Source organism: Anarhichas minor, unplaced genomic scaffold, assembly GCF_050575085.1.
Source record: "Anarhichas minor isolate MPS153535 unplaced genomic scaffold, ASM5057508v1 ptg000062l, whole genome shotgun sequence".
Classification (NCBI taxonomy): Eukaryota; Metazoa; Chordata; class Actinopteri; order Perciformes; family Anarhichadidae; genus Anarhichas; species Anarhichas minor.
Genome location: NW_027466508.1, coordinates 3,277,022 through 3,294,686, shown reverse-complemented (window position 1 = coordinate 3,294,686; position 17,665 = coordinate 3,277,022). Strand labels below are relative to the sequence as shown.

The 17,665-nt window shown below is 41.2% G+C and overlaps 1 protein-coding gene across 1 annotated transcript; it reads left to right on the top strand.

The window, feature by feature from the left end:
- The first annotated feature begins 14,764 nt into the window (after nucleotides 1–14,764).
- On the top strand, nucleotides 14,765–15,684 carry insyn1 (inhibitory synaptic factor 1). Its single transcript, XM_076077602.1, has one exon. It carries the CDS (start codon nucleotides 14,765–14,767, stop codon nucleotides 15,299–15,301), a length of 537 nt encoding a protein of 178 aa, XP_075933717.1. The 3' UTR covers nucleotides 15,302–15,684.
- The last annotated feature ends 1,981 nt before the right edge of the window (nucleotides 15,685–17,665 follow it).

Below are 17,665 nucleotides of genomic sequence, written 5' to 3'. Positions count from 1 at the left end.
ACATTCAAAGGCTGTATTTTATTTTGGAATTTTGTTAAAGTTCACTCTTGCTGTGAGAGGATAAAACCTTGGATTGAGCATAAATGGAACGAGGATATGTTAAACGAACAAATAAAAATGGGAGAATGTGTGTTTCGATGCAGGAGAACATCTATTAGTGAGGCAGTATTTCGCGGTCCTTGCTTGCTTAGCTGTAATCACATGTGACATTTTAGCACTGCAATCACAGTAGTTCACTGCTCTGAGGGTTCTTATAGCATTCAAAATGCAGTCACTGTGGACCTTATCAAAATGCAGCAAATGCTCGACTCGCTTGCAAGTGCACGTTCTGTGGTAAGGCTCTCAATATCATTCCCTCACTGGGAAATGCTTGTTCAATAACATAATGCCAATGATCAGAATTCAGCCCACTCCCCTCAGAGATGAGACATAGCTGCTGTATTGATAAGTCTGATAGCCCACTCGGATTAGATCACGCCTAGTACCCTCACCACCGGCCCCCATCAGTCACCGCAGCGAGTTCTTACCTCACACTTAGGGTCTTCATTCTATTTCAGAGCTCATCTTACAAACTCTAACATAGCCAAGCTGAAAAAAAGCAAATAGTTCTGATCATGACAAAGAAGGTCATTGGCGGCCTAACTATCTCTGCAAGGTCTGGCAAGGAGCCGGCTGATTGTTCATTTCTATTGTTAGCGACGGCAGACTGTTAGGAAGATGTTATCCACACATTACGGAGAGATGCGTTGACATCTGTCACCCCTGATGATTGATTGCCTGAAGGAGATTCTTCAGTTTGCTATAATTTTGTTGCCTGTTTTACAAGATGCAATGTGTGGGTGGGTGGACAGGAGCGCGGTCTATAAATAGAAAAGGCTGGTGATGGTGAGGGAGTGATGGAAGCAGGTATGTGTAGCAGCCAGATGGTGCCTTGTGGGGAATGTCTCCCAGTGATTTTGTTTGCAAATAGGTCTCTGTAAAGTCACCGGCTCCTCTCCTCCAACTTGCATGGCGTTATAAGCAAAGCTTTAGGAACTGCCAGATCTGATAAAGGTGCTGCCGACTCAAAGATGTCCCGCCGCTTGCTGGGGAGAAAGTGAAAGTGACGCACTGTGACAGGTTTTGTCACTCTCTGAGGCGACCGCCCTACAGATTGTCACAGATAGAAATGGCAGATCCCTGGAAGCAATGACAAATTGTTCGGAGGATAAAGAAGTTGGAGAGCGAGTCATGCCAATATTTGTGGCCTACTTCAGCACGGTGGTGGGGAAGGAGGAGAGTGTGCCATCACTCAAGACCGTTTGTGAAGGTGTCATGACCCCTCACAGATAGAAGTAACTGCGGATCGGTAAGCTGTCTGTAATATATATAAAGAACTGATCATTAAGCAACCTGCAAAACATTCAACATTTAACTTATCTTAACTTTAGAATGCATTCTAAAGTAATAGGATTTTGAGATAGGATTGTATATCATTTTCTTCAAAAGCTCCTCCAATGTGAATGTGAAGATGTGAGCATTTATTATACCTATTTTGTACAACAATTGCAGAGGTTGCAGAAAATGTATCAAAAACAACACGTTTAGGTTGTCTGATGTCATATAAATGGTAAACTGAAAGTCGTTGTCCAAATGTCTGCAACCAATAAATAATCTTCCCTTCATAAGATTCTATCTTAATGTTTTCTACATTACTGTTAGAGCATGGTTACAGTACATATGTATGCTCCCTAAAAGTCCACGATACGAGTCATCGGTCACGCAAACCCTCTAGTTAACACACATTTTCTGCATATAAAGAGCAGTTCAGGACTTATAACTAATCTATGACAAGTACGCACACCTTTACGCTCTCTGTGTGGAAGTAAATGATGATGTAAACAATGGCATTCAAATGTGGGTCTCACAGGTGAAACAAGTGCTGTCAGAGGAGTTTAGTGTGGGGTACTACGCTGGTTTTAGGTGCCGACTCTGAACATCATGATTTCCGAGGATAGCCCTAATGTGCAAATGAACACTTCTATTATTAGAAAATATAGAAGTCAAGATTATTTTGATGTCATCAAGAGAGCAATCCTTGATCTGCTCCACTGGGCGAGTGCGAGTACGACATTGTGAACACTGTAACAGACGCCAGGGTGATTTCACGGAGATGTGGGCACATTTTCTGGTTCATAACTGCAAGCATCTCACCAGATAAAGCTCATTTGGGTGTAAAAGCTCAAGCAAACATTGTACGACTACGCAAATTCAATCTCCCAATTATTTTTTAATAGAGCAGCTACAGGTTGTTTTTTTTATCTCTCGAATTCTTCACTACTTCTGGCTTTTGTTGCTCTCCATCTGTAGCTTAGGAGAAATAAACATATGTGTAAAATCGTAGGATTAATGATTTGTTTTATTTCTTTAAAGATCACAAACAGTTTTTATTTACTGATAGAAGTGTGTCTTAGTGAGGCACAGTCAGTTTTTGTTTTTATTTTTGGAATTGTTTTTAAAGTTGAGTGCAACTTAAGAAGTCAACAATGCCTTGGGATAACGCATCACTGTAAATGGGACCCCATCATAGCATATCAGTTACCATAAGGTGAGATGGACTGCTTATTATACACGGCTCACTCTGCCAGACAGTGAGTCATAGTCACAGGCCCGAGGGTGAAAAGGCTGTGTTGATGAGAGGTCAGAGGAGACTTGTTCAAGCTAACAGCGTGGCCATGAGTGCTTAGTGCAACAGCAGTGTGAAAAGAGGCATCTAAGAATAAACATTAACCATCAAACCTTGGGGAGAGCAGATGACTTATGACTATGACAGACGTAAACCACACCAGGTACCAGTCCTGTTACCTAATTGCAAGAATAGGCCTCTGTAGGCTTGTGATCACCACATCCTTAAATAGGGGGATTACTGGATCGCAGGGTTTGCTGTGACATAGAGATAACAGGTCAGTGTCACCATCAGTAAAAGGTCGAGGTGACGTGCTTGCATGAAGTGTTTTTCTTAGTACAAACTGAATAAGTAGCCTTAACAGCTGAGAAATGAACTGAATGTATTATGCAACCATGCTGCTGAGCAGATGTGACTAAGCGTGTATTATTTCAAGATCGCGAAAATATCTGTCCTTAGAAATCTGTTTCTACCTGTATATACTGTAAGGTGCTTAATTAGCATACAGCATATATTCCTCTCCCGACATGGTTTTGGTTCACAAGGAATGATGCTACTGCAAACACTGGGGAAACCTTTGTCTGAAAGCTCAAAGCACAAACAAAGATGATGAAGCAGAAATTGAATAGCTCAAGATAAATTCTTGAGGCCTACCACCGCCGCCCCCATGAGCAGCAAAGAGAAGGTTAAAATAAAAATAAATTGCATTTTTTTTTTTTTTTTCTCCGTGCCTCAATGTTTTCTTTTTTAGCAGAGTAGATCCAGCTATATTTGGTGGGTAATGATATATGGCTTCACACAATAAAAGAAAATGGGAGCACACTCCCATTAAGATAAGCGCTGCAGGCCAAGGAAACCTAGAAATGCCAGTGGCATATTGATTGCATGCCCTGTAATAATAGTAGGGTTAGCTGCTGCTCTCTCAGTGCAGACATTTCATCCAAAGTCGTGGCCCGACAACAATGAAAACTAACCCCAAGTTCTAACAAAATATAAAAAAGTGCTGTAAAGCTGAAAAGGCAGTTGTCGACCGAGTAGTCGATGGTGGATATTTGTGTTGTTCAAGACCTTTAAACATTTTAGCGTTGATTCAAGGCCTAACAGTGTAGATCGGTGCTTTAACATTTGTTATATTCTTTAGAAAATGCTTTACATCAAGGGTTGGTGGTTCCTTGGTTATCATGTGTGTTTCATGTTTTGTTGTAATTGATAATAAATACGTCAGAATAAAACAACCATCATTTCTCAGGACACACTCATACACAGGACAGACTGTTAGTAAGTGGATATTACGGGAGATGGTGTGGTACTTTGACACGGCTTCATAGTAACTCACTTTAACGGGCTGGGCTTAACGGTAGATGCGAGTCTGTGTAACAGCACGGCTTTGTAGGGTGTCATGAAAATCCACAAGCAGCCATCAATGAGTATCTTGTGGCAGGTGCGATGATTATAAATTAGCATTGGTTATCAATCAATAATTACATATATATTCCTAGGTGCGAGCTAATTAGCATCATCAACTATAAGAATGCTAATACCGAGAGCAATAACAAAACATGCCCCCGAGCTCAATGCACGATGATTAGCTTTCCTTTCTGGTATAGGCAGGAACAGTTCATTGGTGCAGGATTACACTTACACATACTTTCTGTTGTTGGCATTCTGTTGATGGATGGGTCTTACTTTGTGTCGGTATTCTGTTTGTGAACAAGCACAACAGCTAAACTGTAAACCAGTGCAGTTGTTAAAAAGTTACAGCCAGGCACAGCAGATTCATGGCTGACGTTTGAATAAAAGGAGCGACGTGCTTCTATAATTCATGCAAACAGCTTGAAACATGATTGCATATGGAGCAGAGCTGCAGACGTGGCCTGAATGTTCAATAGTTCCGGTAACACGTCATGGCGTGTATATGACAGAACTCTGCTTCATTTCTAGCTGCCTCCAAATTATTAGGTAATTCTACGTATTCATTCACTGCACACTACATAGTATGAGTTTATACACGTGTACATATTTTGATACATATTGCAGAGACTGTTCTCACTAGGAAGTCAACAGCATTGGTTGTTCAAATGCTTAAAACAAACTCTCTCTATGTTTTCAGGACAAGTGACCTTTAGAGGTCTCCATAGAGAAGGTAGAGGTAGTGTGAAGTTGTTTTACCTTCACTAAAAGTTTTTGGAAGGAGTTTGGGGAGGATCGTTGACAAAGTACATGACATTCACACCACATTTTACATCCCATCTCCTTAGGTTCTTCATGATATCAAACTCCATATCCTACAGTTTGGGAAATTCAAGTTTTACAATTTTTATTAACATTTATTATAGGATTTTCCAGAGCCAGCCATTTAAAAGCTTTTATTATCCTCAGCGTGTTTACTGTAGTATTTAACACCCCTTGCTGTTACCACGGAAACCATGTGTCGCTAAATTAACCAGGGCAGCACTCCTGTACAACGTAGCAATGGTTGCTTAAGACAAACAGTGACAGTTTGGACAGTTAACAGTGGGAAGCCGACACTGAACTTCAGACAAATTATGTCAATAAAGAAACCCATTTGTAATGTGATGAACACATAGAGCAACACAACACCTCTTCTATTACTTCCTTAGAACTGGTGTGTCTAAGTGCGACTTGTTGACATAGATGATAGCAATCACAATAACTGTAAAGAGTCTGGCAGCTGTCATGGATGTTTCCGGAGTTATTAACACTAAGTTACACTACACAGTTGTCCAGTTTTACACATCCACACATCTGATCTCCCTCTCCTTTTGTCTTAACCACCAACAGAGCTGATAAATCAAACTGCATAATCTAGTAGGGAAAAAAGGTACTGTGATAAAAAAGTGCAAGCCTTCAGGGTAGTTTTTGTCTTTTTTTAATCTATGTGTGTTATTCTAGATTTTTGGGGGTGTGTAAATCCATTTACACCCTTGGAATTGTGAAATAACACCCATTGCTGCAGCATGGAAACTGTCATTAGGCAATATCATCCGTCCCCAGCCTGAGAGGATAGACAGTGATAGGAGCCATAACAGGAATTTGGAAAAGAAAGATGTTTAATTACTAAAGCGGGGCAGGTGATAGCTTTTGCATGGCAACACTAGACATTGATAATTTCTCACGCAACCATAAATAGAACACTCCGTCATGTTGGCTGAAGGGAGTGGATACTGCAAAATATTTTTGCTGAGTGGGGGGTTTGCAGTTCCATCCTCACCTATGATGAAGACATTGATGACTGTGTGTGACTGTATATGACTAATAATGTGACTATGTGAGTGAGGTGCAAATCAACTCTGATGTTGAAAATAAGTTTTTGTAGTAGGCTACATTTTTCAAAGATATGAATAAGGTTCTTCACAGATACAAAAGTGGAACAAAGCTGACAATGAGATTCTAAAAGAGCTGCGCAAGTTAAATGTGAAAATAAATTTGGATGAAGATGATTTTTCTTGCCAATCAGTCTTTTGCCTGCTGCCTCCCTCTTACCCTACAGCCATCTTTCATCTTTTTCATGTTCCTTCTTTGAATAATGTATAATGACTGTTTGAAGTCGTAACCATAGATGGATGCTTGTGTGTTTCAAGTAGACCAATATATGGACATGAATAAACGTGCATACCGTAAATATTTGAGTGTGCCTTTTCACAGTTACCTGTGCCAGAGACCCATTTTTTTGCATTTAAAGAACTCAATGAAGCCTAAAAGGTGGACTTTAAGTTGGCATTTCCTAACCAAATCTAGAAAGTGATTAACAACTGAGACAAAAACCTCCAAGTGCACTGTACTTTCTCTTCAGTTTCTCATATTTTCTTTCGATACTGCCGATTGTAAGTCGATTGACTATTTGAACTACTACCACTGCTTTTATAGGTCTTCATACATTCCCCACACTACACAGAGAGTATCATTAGTCACCAGTGCAAAATTGAGATGATGGTTTTGTATTAATATAGTACCTTCCGACCATTCGGAGCGCTCAAAGGTGCCGCCTGCTCATCAGGATATAATCTAAAATGCTCCTTCACACAGTTGCCCGAGGACACTTTGGCATAACGACTGAAAGAGCCAGAGATCAAACCACTGATCTTCCAATAAGTGGTCGACTTGCTCTACCTCCTGAGCCACAGGCACCCCACAATAGCCATGTAGCTATGTAACTGTACTATCAATGTATCTTTTATTTTCTCAAGGTAGACTTGTATCTTTTTATTTCTTAGGGTAGTCTTGTATCTTTTTTTTCTCTGGGTTGACTTGCTGCTTATCTGCTCACTGATTTGGCCTGTAGACAAACTGGCAGTGTAAAGTGTCAGGGTGAGGGATTTACTGCTGGATTAGGCTGAGCCGGTTCCTGTGGTGTTGCATTCTCCCGTGCTGGAGAGATTCTCCCCCCTTTTTCTGAAATAGGTCAACTACGTTGACCATCCAACCCACCACACACACACACAAACACAGCCACACATTTGCCGCATTCTGACGAACTGTAATCACTTTAGACCTTCACTGGCCTCCAACAGAAAGACACCGTGTTTGTTAATGAAAACTCTACCGAGTCATTAAAATGGGTCAGTGTGGCCTGTCTGCGCTCACACACACACCTTTTTTCCTGGCATGTGACCAGCGTGACCTGACAGTACTCAGGCTTAATCCAAGCGCTATCTCAGGGAAGCAGACATACTGAGGAGCCCCGTAGCGTGGCACTACCATCTTTCTCTGGTCATTACCAGTGCTAGGCCTCTCAACACGGATAGAGGCAATGAAGGAGAACCTCAATAAATGATCGGTGTGCTCTGCCAGCACCAACGCATGCTGCATCTGCTGCCTCCCTGTTGCTGGACTACAGAGTTCCCATCTTGCTCCCTCACTGATTATACAACCCATAACCTCTACAGCACAATAGTATAAATCTTCCAAATTTGCCATACAGCAGGTGGATGAGTTTGGCCGGTCTGATGACCTAAATCTGGCTAAGGAAGTGGTTGATTCTCCAGACCTCAAGGACTGCAAAAGCCCACCTCTCATGAAGCCCCAAAGGGATAAATGAGGCCCATTATGCGGTAGAGTTTGTAATGATGCTTTTGATTAGTGAGTTGTCAGGAGGTATTGGCCCTGCGCTCATCACAGCGTTGTTTAGCACTTTAAGGCCTCCATAAAGATGAGGGTTTTTTTATTTGTTGAGAAAAGATGAAAAAGCAGGGGCCATGTGCCTAATGAAGTCTCAGGCTTAGAGTCCCTCTCATGACAGGATAATTACACCAAATGCTTCAAGCGAACACTTCAAAGGACACTTCATCCCTGTGCCAACACCATGCAACACAACTCACCAATCAAGATGGCCTGACCTAAATCAGGTCCCTGTGGCTCGTCTGTAATATCTCCCGCCCACAGACCCACTGGACCTTTGCAGACTCAACTGCAATACAATCACAACCACACTCAATATAATTAAGGAGAACAATTTGCATACAGGAATTTGTCTTTCTGACGCTGCTGAAGAAACATTGACAAATGCCATTTTGAAGCAAAATGTGCAGGTACGTTAAAGTGATAGACCAAACAAAATGTATTTTCATTTGTACATGGCTATGAAACACTTCTTGTGATTAAGTGTGTTGATTGCTCCGTCTTAAGGTCCTGTTGAAATCACAGGATGTGAAATGGATTTCAGTGAAGTTCTGCATGAAGAAAGAAAGCATCAAAATATCAATAAAAATGTCTTAAAGACTCCTGGAACATAATGAATTACTCTGCTGTCCATCTATATGCTCCATATGTTTCTAAACTCTCTTTTTTCTATAACAAAATATGTCTTAATACTCTGCATCCGTCTCAATCTTTGTACATGGCCTTGTTGAGATTATAAGCAGGCATTACATTACATTACATTACAGTCATTTAGCAGACGCTTTTATCCAAAGTGACTTACAATTCAGAGTCTATCACATTTCTACACCGTAGGCACAGCTACGGGAGCAATTTTGGGGTTAAGTGTCTTGCTCAAGGACACATCAACACGCAACTAGCGGAGCCGGAGCCGGGGTTCGAACCCTCTGATTGAAAGACGGCCCTGATATCCACTTAGCCACAATCGCCCAGCGATTCGCCCAGGCATGTTCAACGGGCAGTGCGAGCCAGTCAGAGCGCCTGCCTCCTGCTTCACAAAGCTGCCCTGAGCTTTCATGTAATGTGGCCACAGCTTTTCAAGCCAACAGTGCTGTGCACATATTGCACCGCTCTGCATGTTGTTCACACACTGCTGGGTAATATTAAGTATGTAACGAGAAATTCAAAATGCTCCCAAAGTGCTGTTTCATCCAACAGTGTATAAGATGTCGAGAGGAGATTGCACACATTTACGAGTCACTGGACAATTGTTCTAGTGAATCCAGTAAATACTTTCTTTCAGAGCAAGACGGGATGATAAATTAGCTTCTGGGGGATAAGAAAAAAACCATATCACCACATTGTGAGTGGCTTGCATGGTCCCCTCTTCACGTCTTGAGGGGAATTAAATTGAGAGGAAGTAAGCATGGGGTAAGGAGTGAGAAGAAACTGCATAACTGCAGGAGCTAACTGCATTAAAACAATGTTTGCGAACGTGTTTACTTAAGAAGCCAGCATGCAAGGCTATTTTGATAATTGCTGAGACTTCCTAACGGGCATAAACCACTTCCAGCGCTGGAAGTGCTGCACAGGGGCATGCTGGAAATGTATTATGACATGTTGAGAGAGAATTACACCGAGATGTGTTTGAATAGCTCCACTGAACACATTTTTTGACTTTCCCGTGGAAAAAAAAGGCAAAGCCATGCTAGACATTGGATGCTGCATAATTAACTAACAAGCACTGCAAACTTCTCTCAGTCTACTCTAAAAATGACTCCCAGAAGAACGGGTGGCACAGGAACAGATGGAGAGAGGCCACTTGAACACAGCGTAATGAAGCGATCCACAGAAAATTCACTCATACGGCGTGCATTTCAAATGAACCCAGTGAGGGTGTTATGTCTCATTTATTTTGTTCACCCACACCTGATGTATTTTTTACATATGTTCAAACTGCAATCTGTGCATCTGCCATATTTCACAGTTGTTTTTATTTGCTGATAAATACTAAAATATGTAAGATGGGAAAAATTTGGACACCTTGATATTATGATCATTAGAAACATGTCAAAGAAGCACTTTTACATAATTTACGTATACAAGACTTGATGGATGGCAATCCTCCATCTGTTTACTAGACAGCTAACAAAAATCTTTTCAAACAGAAAGCCATCAATGCACATCAAAACAAGCTATTCCCCATCAAACATATGTTTACAGATCAACAGAGTGATGAGAACATGTGGTAAATATTCCCCTCCTGTGGCAATTTCATGGCCACATTTTCTCTGATTTTGACCTCATTCAGTAAACATTGAAGTAGTGGAATAAGTTATTCCAGCACTTATATTCTAGTACATTTTAAATAAGCATTGACAGAGGACAGGCGCTCACTTGGGGGAGAGAAACGGGTACCTCCTCGTGATAAATAAATCATGATACCAGGTGGAGCACAATATTAGAGAGAAGGACTCTTCTAAGGATAGTGGACAGTATGGAATCTATTTCCCAAATCACCCCTCTGCCGGAGAAGAGGATCTTCTGAGATTTTCTACATTACTGGCCATATCACCCTGTGTAAGATTACCCTCGCCTGTCTGTTCCATCATCGTACCTTTCTGTAACAGACAAGGCTCCAAGTGCCCTCTTTCACTCTGACCCTCAAATACCCAGCCCAATCATCTCAGACAGGTGTTGATGTACAGTAATAAACCCTCGCCTGATGCTGCCGAGGCTGCCTCTCTTAAAGCACCTCAGAGAGCTCTGAAATGACTTGCTGTTGATCAGGTGCAGTGACCAGTTGACTGGTGGCTGCTGGCTGCTAGTGTGCAGTGAAAAAGAAATACAAATACCACTTATTGCTCTATATGGACTGTATAAACTAGATCAGAAGTGCTTGTTGGCTGGACAATCCAGCTTTTATAGTGAATAAACCGGATTCTAAAACATTATTGAAAAAAAATTAATAAAACCTGTTTATTGCATTAATTTGCAAGCTTATAACTCACAGACAAAATCGTAGATATTGCAATATTCATCATCATAGTTTTTAGTAGCTGCCACTAAACACCACTTACAGTAAAGAAAGTTCGTTAAGTTGTCAGCGGATGCATTGAGAGAAATTTAAAGACCAAAGATAAACTCAAATCCCCAGCACTTATATCCACTGTTATACTTTACACTTCTGCTTAACTGTGTTGCAAATGGAGTCTTTTCAGTCACAAGGATGTGCCATCACTGCATCATAAACTTTGTAGAGTGGTAGAGCCATAAAGTCCGCGGGGGATACACAGCCCAACTCCAGAGGTTTATCACAGCTTCAAGCTGCATGTCCTGAATTTTAAGGAAAGAAAACAAGTCAAAATACTTTCCTATGTCTACTGTTACCTAGTATTTAACCAATGGACCTACATTTCAGGCATTGTTAGAAGCTATCGTAACAACTGTCGGGAGGATAGCACTCAGTTCAAACACGTAACATGTTTGTTGTCACACAGGTTGTTTTCAATTACTTTGGGCGATTCGCCTCATGTGCACAGGATTAGTACAGTAAACATGAGCTGGTTATTGCATAGGAAATTAGCATCGGGCTATTTATCTTTACTCGTGCAACGTTTGGTTAATGTTCTACTCTTAAACGGCCCGTTACTTCATAGTTGCACTATAAGGCCGACCAAAGGATAATCTCAGTATAATATCAAAACTTTCTTCGCTGATGTAGAGGTATGGTGTAAGGTGTACTCTGTAAAAACAACTCCGTGTTAAGTCACATTACTTTTGCAGTCTATTCTTGCCTCATAACGCGTTTTCTATTTTAAACATATGTGCATTATTAATCACTGCTTCCTGATGTGTTCATTCATCCTTTGTGCTAAAGCAATCTGCTCCTCTAATTCACTCCATAGCTCCTTCATCACACATGCTCTGACTGGAAGAAAAAGCAGGGACTAGTGTTCATTGTTGCTGCGAAGAGCATGTGCTGCATTGTGACCTAGAAAGATTCGGCAGCACCCTTCAATCAGAGACACTTATCAAGCTAAATGAGCCTACGTACCGCAGGCAGGGGTCAGGCTAACCAGTGGGGGAAGCGGACGCAGCTTACTTTTAACGCTTGGGAATACATTTAAAAATGGTAAAAAAAAAAAAAAGAAAGAGGGCCATGATCCATTGCAGAGGAACAATAGCAACATCCGGGTGAAGCTCGGCAACAAGAAACATTATTCTTACCATTCCTTTAACCATCCCTTTAAAGCTTTCGGCCTCCTCTGGTCCTGAGAGACATCTTACAAAAACAACTCCATGAGTAAAAAGACGTAAGAAGTAATTCGAGGATAAGAGGATTCATACAGCCCAATTCCCTCCGGGCAGTCTGCCAATGGAGCAGCACGGTCCAGGCACTTATGACGTTTACGATGCCACAACTGGCAGATCTGCAGAGAAGCTCATTGACATATGAGCCAATGCAATTCATGTAGACGTATACAGCCCAGATATGAATGCGTGTGGTGTGACTTAACGGCATAAAATATCTAAAAAAAAAAAGGATTCAAGAGCTGTGTAAAATGCAGTAGTGAGGAGAATAGCAGCGTCCAGTCATCACTTAAATGTGCAGCTGCAATGTAAGTTGTTGTTTTTATTTTTATTTTGAATTCAATGATTCAGTGAGCAAATTGAATATCACAATTTAAATCATCTTGAGATATTTGTAGAAGCTCATCAAGCTCGTGGATGTCAGTTGCCGTGTTTGCAGTGGAGATCTTCTGAGATTTTGGTGATCACATTATCAGTGTGTCTTTGTATTAACATTCTGAGACTCTTCATTCATCTTGAACAGTTGTGTGACTTTGTGTCGTCTATATAGAACTGTACTCATTTGTAGTCAAAAGAGGCAGGAAGGAGCAAACACTGCAAATAATTACAGAGGCACAAATAAAAAAAAGGATTATGTTCCACCAATCTCAAAAACTACACTCTCTCTGCTATTCAACTGTAATTATGTCGCAAACTCATATGTGTAAGTTTCTAAAATAACTCTTGCAGAGTTTAAAGCTCTGGGCTTGTTTGCTGAATGATTTGGGGAAATGTATGATTAACAAGCTGCATGGACGGTGAGTGATTTCGTTTTATAAAAGATTGTTGTGCAAAGCAGAACATGCTGATTAAAAGGTGCGAAAATGTCAAGTATAGAGGGCCTGGATTTTTGGCGTTGTCAGCAAACCAGTGCGCTTTCAGCTGAAGTGCTTTCTATTCTACTCACCGCTGTGGCCGCTGATGGCAGAAGCACTGAGGTTAATTTTGAGTTAACAATGAATTAAAGGCTTTTACGGGATACATTTCTATGCAGCTGGTGACATTGAGTTTATTGTGTTTGACATGGACATTACAATAGCACTAGAATCAAAATATACATCAATGTACAAGCATGAGAAGCACTGGGTTAAGTGTTTGTGCCGTATAAGTATAAGTGTGTATTCGTCTTATTCATCCTGCTAGCTGCAGTGCAACATCAATGAACCATCCACTGGACTGAAGATGTATTGCTTTCACCGCTCATCTGAGAGGCTTCTTCAGTTCTTCTCTCTCTCAGAGCTGAAGAAGCCTCTTTGATGAGTAGCGACACGTCTTCACTGCTAAAACCTCCTTCCAGTGGATATCTCATTTTTTTCTTGATGTAGCTTAAAGCTAATTTACAACACCTGTCCATGGGAGGCCTTGGCGGAAATAAAAACTATTTTAAAACCATGAACAAACAATTAAGGATTTATGGATGAAAAGTAGTGTAATGGCAAGCTGCAAAGGCAAGCACAGATCTATTAGCAGCTGTGAATAAATCTTAGCTTTTGTTAAACCTGCCTGTGGGGGGGAAATCAGTGGGATGTCAAGCATCTGGAAATTGCATGTAATGTAGTATCCGGTAAACTGTCACAGAGATTGATATTGAAGTGATGTTTCACATTAGTACTTTTGGTTTCTTTCACACTTGTGTCATTAGAGTGAGTCTATTTACATACATGTATGAAAAGTAAGATCGGTTTGCATTTGATTCTTCTGAAAGGACCAAAATATGAATAATATTGAAACCCGTGTGAACATTAAAGGGGCCCTGGGGAGGTTTCTTGTAAACAAACCAAAACACGTTGTGTGTAGCCTTGAGTTGTAACAAACGTGTCGAGTGCATTTCCTTCCTCACAAGACATTGGCAAAGCCATTTTTTTCAAAAAAGTATCTTAAAGCCTGCATGTTAACCAGCTCACAGTCTTCTTCTTTCAAACCTCTGCGGGAGCATTGCTGCATTTCTTGCAGTGTGACTGCCACCTGTCAATCAGTGAAATAGTGTGACACCATTGTGAGGGCTGCATATCACATCCCTTTTGTACTGTACATGCACGAGTCAAAACGGGGAACCCGTAGGCAAAGCGGTGGTGGTGCAAAGAGCCACACATCTGGAAGATAAATGGCTGGACAAAAGTTATTTCTATTCTAAGATATTTTAGTCTAGACCAAAGTGGTGCACCACCTCACCAACAGACCAACAATGCCATCTGTAGAGCCACGCCGCTAAAAATAAACATAAAGAGAAATCTCTGGATCTGAAATGAAATCTCTGTCTGGCCTAAAATGTGTTTCTCTACGATGTCTCATCAGTTCCCTTTTCTATTGCAGGTGGTGGGTCAGATCGATAAACTTACGTCCGACTTTGACTTTGACCTGGAGCCGGATGACTGGACGGTGGCCACAGCCAGCAGCACGTCTAGCAGTGAGCGAGGTTTGGGAGAGGCCTTCAGGCTGGACTTCCTCAATGCAGATGTGCTTTCTGATAGCTGGGAATTCTGCAGCTACCTGGAGGCTGCTGGCGCCGCCGCCCGTATACCTGGTGAGCAACCGGGAGATCTGCGAGCGGAGCTGGGGCGCGGGACCATCCCCACCCAGACGCAGAGCCCCACCCCGCCCCCCTCCACTGCCTCGGTCTACTCCCAGATGAACGGCGGGCTGCCCATCCCCAATGGGCCCCGCATTATTACTCCAGATTCATCCAGCGAGGAGGCCAGCAGCTCCACGCACAGCCACAAGACTTCTCGTACCTCGGGCACAAGAGAAAGAGTCCGCTTCAGTGACAAAATTCTTTACCACGCATTGTGCTGTGATGATGACGAGGAGGAGGAGGAGGAAGAGGAGGAGGAGGAGGAGGAGGAGGAGCAAGAGGAATTACAGGACGACAAGAGTGGCTGTGCTACACCAGATAGCGATAGTGAAGTCGGTCTCCCGGCAAGCTCAGTAACCCCCAAACGTTCTTCCTCTGAGCACTCACTCCTCCATAACTGTCTGGACCCCTCCTATGTCTCCTTGCCAATGAAGGGGACGAAGGGAGCTCACACACTACCCAGGAAAGGTCTCCTAAACCCCGGCTGCCGCAAAAAACTGTTACGAAATAGCAGCACACAAACTGTCTCTGACAAGAGCACCCAAACTGTACTGCCCTATATTCCAACCAAACAGAAAACAAAGGACCACTGAGAAATCTCTAAGTTTATCATAAATCTCATGAAGAGGACTGTGCATTATTTAATATTATACATAGCTCATAGATTAATACACAAATTAATTAATTACTAAATAAATAAATGATATATGGGAAATCACTCGACTACCTAAAGTTATTCTGAGGCTCAGGGAAAACACGTAAAAGCAGATCATTAAGATGAAACTTTCTGGCGGACCAAAAGGTTAGTGCCTGTTCTAATGTTGAAAGATACACTGAATCGATTCCCTGTGTGTAATCATTTGAAACAATGACAGAGATTATAAAAAGCAATCGTTTTTACAAGAACATTTAAAGTGTTCGAAATTGGAAGTGAAGTATGAAGAGGTCCTTTCCCCTCCTCATACAATAGTAGAAGTCACGCAAAAAAAAAAAAAAAAAATGCTTGTTCCTATAATGTGGATACAGAACGCTGCACATGCTGTACTCTGAATCTGTATAAACATTGTCTTTTTCATGTTCCAGTTATTTCAAATGTCAAAAGGGTTTGTTGCTTTCAGAGGGATAATGAATCCAGACACACATGTCAAGCCTCTTCCTCTCTTTGGTGTCAACAAACAGGTTTGAGCAAAGAGCCACAAAACAACACAATTTACCTGCCCTTGATTTTAGAAATCACCCCAATGTGATCTCTTCTTGGTCTGCTACATAAACATAAGAGTGGCAGGCAGAAAAACACATATATAAAGTCATTTGAGAATGTGCGGTCCACGAAAGTGACATTTCCATTCTTTTTTCTTTTCGTCGGTGTCTGGCGGTGATGTCATTAGACCTGGGATCCGTGCTTAATGGCCGTCTACAAAAAAAAAAAGAGCTAAAGGTTTTGTCTCTCCATTCAGTTGCCCAGTGGGGAATTGAACTCAGCAGAGCAGCATTTTATTCACAGGGCTGACGCCAATAGCCATTCCTGATCAATATGTTAGAGGGAGGTTGCAGTGAGAGGTCTCTCTGCTGAGCGTGCATGCCACTCTCCTGGGATCTATGAACAAAAACTCACAGTCAGACCTATTTCCGAACACTGAGTGAAACAAAAATTAGTACTGTGGCCCTATAGAACTGACATTTCAAAAAAATAAAAAGTGTCTAGGAGTGAGAGCTTATGGTGGAAAGTGAGCGTGTTCCTGTTCAAAAGGCCTTTTTTTTTTTTCACCGAGCAATAATCTACCCCGGGGAACGGCTTTGTGAGCCTGCTCCGCATCACTTACCCAATGTTTTGTTATCAAGTTTGAAAAGAAAAAAAAAGTTAAAATGTCAGTCATAAAGAGGTAACTCCTTGCTGCTCCTGTGAAGCTGACCTTTGTGCCTCTGAACACCTAACAGGGCTCCGAACTAACTTTTCAAGTAGTAGCCTATGATTTGGTCTTACAGCATTAATCTGGTAGAACTTAAGTAAATACATTTACTTAAGTACAGTTCTTAAGCACAATGCTACTTTCTACTCCACTACATGTTATGAGGGAAATATTGAACTTTTTACTTCAATATATTTATCTACATGTGAAATACAATGCATTTTTATACAGTAAATTAAAACAGCCTAAAGTATAAAAGGATAAATAAAAAGCGTAAAAGCTCTATTGCAGCCAGTTACAAATTAAAATGCATCTTAAATGTTACTACATCAATAATACAAATCTAATAATACATTATATATATATATATATATATATATATATATATATACACACTGTGTATATATATAATGCATCAACTAAAGAGCAAAATGAGTACTTTAAGTAAGTATTCTTGATTACATACTCACATACTTTTCTCTTTAATGCATGACTTGTTTTTTTAAATCGTGGTATTAGCACTTTTACTTAAGTAAAATGTCTTAATATTTCTTCCACCACTGGTGTTGATCGATGACACTGGCTCAGTTGGTCCTTTCCTGCCTTCATTTTAATCATCAGTCATCAGCATCTTAGTCAGAACCTCTCGTTGTCTCTCCCTCCCCACCTCCTCCCTCTCCTCCCCACCAAAGTGGTGAGGATAGAATAGGCAATGGCTAATGTCTCCGCTACAGTGATGAACATCATCATGTTCTTGCATGAATGGGACCGCGTCACAGGAAGTGTTGAGTATGCAACCATTTTGGTCGCTGTCTGGAGCCCTGCCTATTGTGGACCTTCCACAGTAGGCAGAGAATCGTATTCACGCACATACTTAATTAACTAATATATTCAATGCTTCCATGTGTTGTAAGGAGATTTGTGAATTGGTTTTCACAGTGATGCAGGTGGTTGAACACACTATGAAATGTTCTTTTCCTTGTATGCAGTAAAAAAGAAAAAAAGAAAAAGAAAGCCATCCTGTTTTTACCGTCAAATCAAAGTACT